Source organism: Dioscorea cayenensis, chromosome 20 (genome assembly GCF_009730915.1).
Source record: "Dioscorea cayenensis subsp. rotundata cultivar TDr96_F1 chromosome 20, TDr96_F1_v2_PseudoChromosome.rev07_lg8_w22 25.fasta, whole genome shotgun sequence".
In the NCBI taxonomy this organism is placed as follows: domain Eukaryota; kingdom Viridiplantae; phylum Streptophyta; class Magnoliopsida; order Dioscoreales; family Dioscoreaceae; genus Dioscorea; species Dioscorea cayenensis.
Window position 1 is genome coordinate 27,204,719 of NC_052490.1, and position 4,995 is coordinate 27,209,713.

A 4,995-nucleotide genomic window follows, 5' to 3' on the forward strand; every position below is an offset into this window, starting at 1 on the left:
AAAATATCCATAATTATCCATTAACTCCTTATCCATTAACTCCCCATAAAAAAAAATTACATTTATATATTACTAAAACATTTACAAAAAATAGTTTGGGATTTTAAAATTACAAACACTTTACTATGTCAATAATTTCATCGAGTTAGTATAAAAAGTGGATAAACCACATATATTAAGAAAAACAAAGAATCGATAACAACAACAAAAGAACCAAAACCAAAGTGTCAAACAAAATCCCACAAGAAGTGGAAGACACTAGTGACAAAATGTTCCAGAGCAAAAAGCAGAAACATAAAAGATCCCACCCATAGAAAGAACCTCTCTAGGGAAACACCAACTCAGCAACTAGACACCTCTCGGGGAAGAATCATGCTCGGGGGAAGCACTTGGCTCCGCATCTCTAGAAGAGAGGAACTCCAAACTCCGCTTGATTTTCTTCGTGGGATCCTCCAGTTTTGCCTTTTTGGAATCTGGCACTGCATTCAACCATAACAGTACCATATGAATGATTTTAATAATAATGGTAGCAGTTGCAGTACAAGTAGAAGTAAAAATTCGGGCATTTCTCTCAAGCCAAAGATTCCAAGTAATAGCTCTAAGCAGTAAGTCCCAAAACAATGCCACGGATTTCTTAAGAGTGTTACGCCAACTTCCCCATAAATCATACAAGGAATCGGGACTACGTCTGGCATCAAAAAGCTGTCCAAAGAAATCCCAAATGTGACGAGCCACATGGCACAGAATTAACAGATGATTAGTTGACTCAACCGCCGAATGACACATCACACACGTGGTCGTTAGGACAAAATTACATCTTTTCCGCGCAAGGTTCTCTAAGGACAGAATCTTATCATCCCATGCAAGCCAATTAAACAGGCTAACCTTGTTTGGACAATAGCCCTTAAGGATGATAGGGGTCCACCAACATCAAAGTCCGCCATCATTTAGGAAGTTATAGAAAGACTTAACAGTGAAAACCTTATTCGTTGTTAATCTCCAATGCCTTCGATCCAGGGACTGGTTGTTGGTGAGGTTGTCAATAATACTTCTGATACAGGGGGAATCCCTCGAGTTAGTTAACCATAGGACACATACAAACAATTCTAACATTTTAAAAATCAAATATATATTTTTTTATAAAAAAAACATATAAAATATAATAATGAGATTAAGGAAAAATAAAATAAAAAAATAAAAAAATAATAAAAAATGAAACAAACTCACGGGTGTCCGTTTTGGAGATGAAAACAAGTCTCGTGAGAACTTTCAAGACTCTTCCCTCAACTACCCGACGATGAATAATTCCACTTTTCCAACATATCACTCAATTCACTACTATTATTATTCTTCTTCATCTTTATCTTATCCACCCCCTTCTCCCATATTTTTTTTAAATTATATATATATATCTATATATATATATATATATATATATATATATATATATATAATATTATATTATAATAAAAATGGGTGGCAACTAACAGGGCATTCGATAAATGATGAGAAAAAATATATATATTGAAAAAAAATAAAATAAAATAAAAAACAAGAGTAAGATGGAAAAATAAAAGCTTCACTTCCATTAAAAACCCATTAAATACAAATTGCTGCTGACAAACCCAAGTGATAATAAAAGTACCTCTGCCTTACTTCTTTTTAGCAAGTTCTCACAACACAACCCAACCCAACAAACAACAATTAAAACCTCCCCCACCCCAAAAAGAAAAAAGGGTTCACTGTTCTTACTTATTATTACTATTATTTTTATTATTATTATTATTATTATTATTGTTGGCACTGAACAGAGAACAAGGAATCTGCCACGTGTCTCAATCCGCGACCGTCCACGTCATATCACCTTCAAAGATCCAATGGCAGACCTCAATTTCCCCTGGCTTAAACCCCAGCGCCACAAAAGCCCCATGCCCTTCACTCCAATCCGACGTGTCAAGATGACAAATCGCCACCCCACGATTAATCCTTTTCTTGGAATCAACGGCCAGGATCTCCGCTTCGTACACTCGCACCATGGGTACCGAATGACAGTAATAAGTCAAGTAAGGGAAAAGACTCTGGTGGCATGACACCGCTTTGGTAACCTTACCGCCGTTCAGACCCTTCACTCTGCCGACCAAGATCTGACCGTTGGATCCGTCGACGGTCTCAGTGCTCCGCGGCACCGCGGAGGACCCGATCACCTCAGCCGCAAAGTCGATCATATCCTCGGCTGACGTGGCGCAGCGCTTAGTCTCACCACGGCTCGGCTTGCGCTCACACTCAGCTATCGTATCCGCCACGGCTTTGCCAAGCGCCGTATCAGCCGGCGCACCGAAGATTCGGCTCAACTCAGTGGCACTAAACGGTAATTTCTCCGCAATGCTCCGGGGCAAAAACGACCTTTCAGGCATCTTATCCCGAATATCGGGCATCGGCATGACCGTCCCTTCCTTCAAGCTACTCTCCCTGAAGAATTTACCTGGTTCCACCCATCTATTTACGATTTTGCCACTCTTCACCGGAGTCACAGTTTCCTCCATTTTTTCCGGCGAGAAGTTCGGGGGAACGACGGAGGAGTTCTTGTAGTTCTTGAAGGTGACCCCGGTCTTAGAATAAGAGCTGAATCCGGTGATGTCGCCGTTGTAGCCCTTGAAGGAGACGTTAGGGTTGTTAGCGTTCTCGGCGTAGGCCTGGAACCGATCACTGCCTTCGTTGAAGGAGTTGCCGTAGTTGGAGAACTTAAGGGTTGGGTTGTTGCCGTCATCGCCGTACGACCGGAACGAGTCGTCGCCGACGTTGGACTGGTCGCGGTAGCTGGTGAAGGTCTCGGTGGCGGCATTGGCTTCGTCGGCGTAGTTTTTGAAGTTGTTCTCCGGGACGTTACCGTTGAAGCCGTAGGTGTTGAAGGAGTCGCCGGCGGCGTTGGCTTCCTCGGCGTAGTTTGTGAAGGTGGAGCCGATGACGTTGGAGTTGTTGCCGTAGGAGGTGAAGCTGGAAGGGGCGTCGTTGCCGTGCTTGCCGTAGCCGGAAAAGGACTGGTCGCCGGAGTTGGTGTCGTCGGCGTAGGAGGTGAAGGTATGGGTGTGGCCGTTGGCGTCGGCGTTGTAGTTGCTGAACTTGAGGTTAGGGACGTTGGTTTCCTTGTGGTAAGAAGAGAAGCTGCCAGCGCCGCCAGTTGCGGCGGTGGCGTAGGAGGTGAAGTTGGTGGTGACGACGTTGCCTTCCCGGGAGTAGGACGCAAAGGACTCGTCATGGCCGGCGGAGTCTCGAGAGTATCGCCGGAACGTGTCGACGGGAACGTTTAAAGAGTCGGAGTAGTTCTTGAATGAGTTTGCGCCACCGGCGGCGGCGGTGCCGTAGTTAGTGAAGTTCCTGTTTTCGTAGCTGATGAAGTTGGAGTCTTTTGAATCGGAAGACAAAGAGGATGAGATGGCCGGAGCACAGAGGAGGTGAGCGGCGGAGCAGAGGGCAGGAAGATGAGGAGTTAGTGAGGATGGATTTGCGCCGGCGAGGGTTGAGTAGGTGGCGCTGTCAACGGCGGAGAGTGGGGAAAGCTTGGATGTTAAGAATGAAGGATGATTTTGGCCGCCGTCAGGGATTTTCCGGTCCCAGTAACGAAGTGCGGCAGCTTTGGCCGTGAATGGGTTCGGCCGGCCGATGCCGCCGGCGACGGCAGCATTGGCGGCGGCGGACTTGGCAGTGAAAAGTGAGAATGAGTTGGCGGCATCAATGGAGTTGATGAAGATGGAGATGAAGAGCATGAAGAGAAAGAAAGGGTGAAGAAGAATGGCCATTGTTGGTGTTGGTGTTGGTGTTGTGTTTTTTCTTGGAGTTTGGGGTTTTGATTGAAATGATGCTAATAAATATAAGCAAAGAGCAAGGGCATGGCATGAGGACCCTACTATTACTACTACCACTACTACTCTGCTGCCCCAATGGTTTTATTTATTTTGTATTTTTACTTAAAATGAAAACAAACAAACAAAAAATTGATTTATAATTACAATAAGAGTTATATATATATATATATATATATATATAATTAAAATGAGCTGCTAAACTGCTATGAAAGACATAAAATGTTATGCACAAACTTCACTTCACTTGAGCAAGTGATGATATAGCTCACATACACATAGGTGTTGGGATCAATCGCACATAATTACTGTTTATATTTTTAAAAAAATATATTTTTTTATGTAATCTAAATTTTCATGATTTATAAAAATTTTAATAGAGATCCAAATAGCAATAAATCTCTTATAAAAGAGAAGTCAGATTAGCCACAGCCCATTGTGTAAAGATTTTTTAATTAATTAAATAATTAATTGTTTATTTTTAAAAACGTGTTTTTTTGGGAGGGAGTAGTTAAAAAAATAAATAAATAAGAATGACTGTTGAATGAAAATGGAAACACATTGGCAAAAGTACAAAGGATTTAAAGGCTATTGAAGAGCAAGAAGTCATTGTGAACGTTATTGCATAAGAAAAGATTGAAACCGCGTTGAAAAAGAGTCAGTCCCTGTTTCTACAGACTCATTTTTCTGCCACTTTTGTAGTCAGAGTGTAAGTTTTACTGTAAATCTAATTAGTTTTGACACAAGCTTTGTATGCACTCTGATGAATTTGAAGCCAATTGAAGCACAAATGTGATGCTCAAACTGTGTCAAAATCACTCTATTAAATTAATAAACTGAGTTGAGCTTAAAGTTCTAGAGACCATGACTTTTGTCGTCGAGGTTGTCGATAAGATCTCACATGGTTGTTTATATTTCTAAATAATTTTATTTTAAGCTTCATTTTATGAGTGAGGTGTCTGAACTTCCCAGTATTTTTTTTTTAGGCCAATTTGATCATTGCCAGCTTCAACTAGACATGTTACTTTGGGAAGTGAGCTTAAACTTAACACTTAATCTAACAAAGATTAGGTGATTAATAATCTTATAATATTTGTATGTGAGGAAATAAAAATTAAGGTCTTTGATGAATGAT

At 41.4% G+C, this 4,995-nt stretch overlaps 1 protein-coding gene across 1 annotated transcript; it reads right to left on the reverse strand.

Moving 5' to 3' along the window:
• Positions 1-1,729: 1,729 nt before the first annotated feature.
• LOC120251752 (polygalacturonase 1 beta-like protein 3) lies at positions 1,730-3,911 on the reverse strand. The gene has a single exon (XM_039260395.1). The coding sequence runs from the start codon at positions 3,795-3,797 to the stop codon at positions 1,836-1,838; it is 1,962 nt and encodes a 653-aa protein (XP_039116329.1). The 5' UTR covers positions 3,798-3,911; the 3' UTR covers positions 1,730-1,835.
• Positions 3,912-4,995: the final 1,084 nt, after the last annotated feature.

Coding starts and splice junctions, on each gene's coding strand:
- LOC120251752 (XM_039260395.1), bottom strand. CDS start 3,797: ATGGCCATTCTTCTTCACCCTTTCTTTCTCTTCATGCTCTTCATCTCC.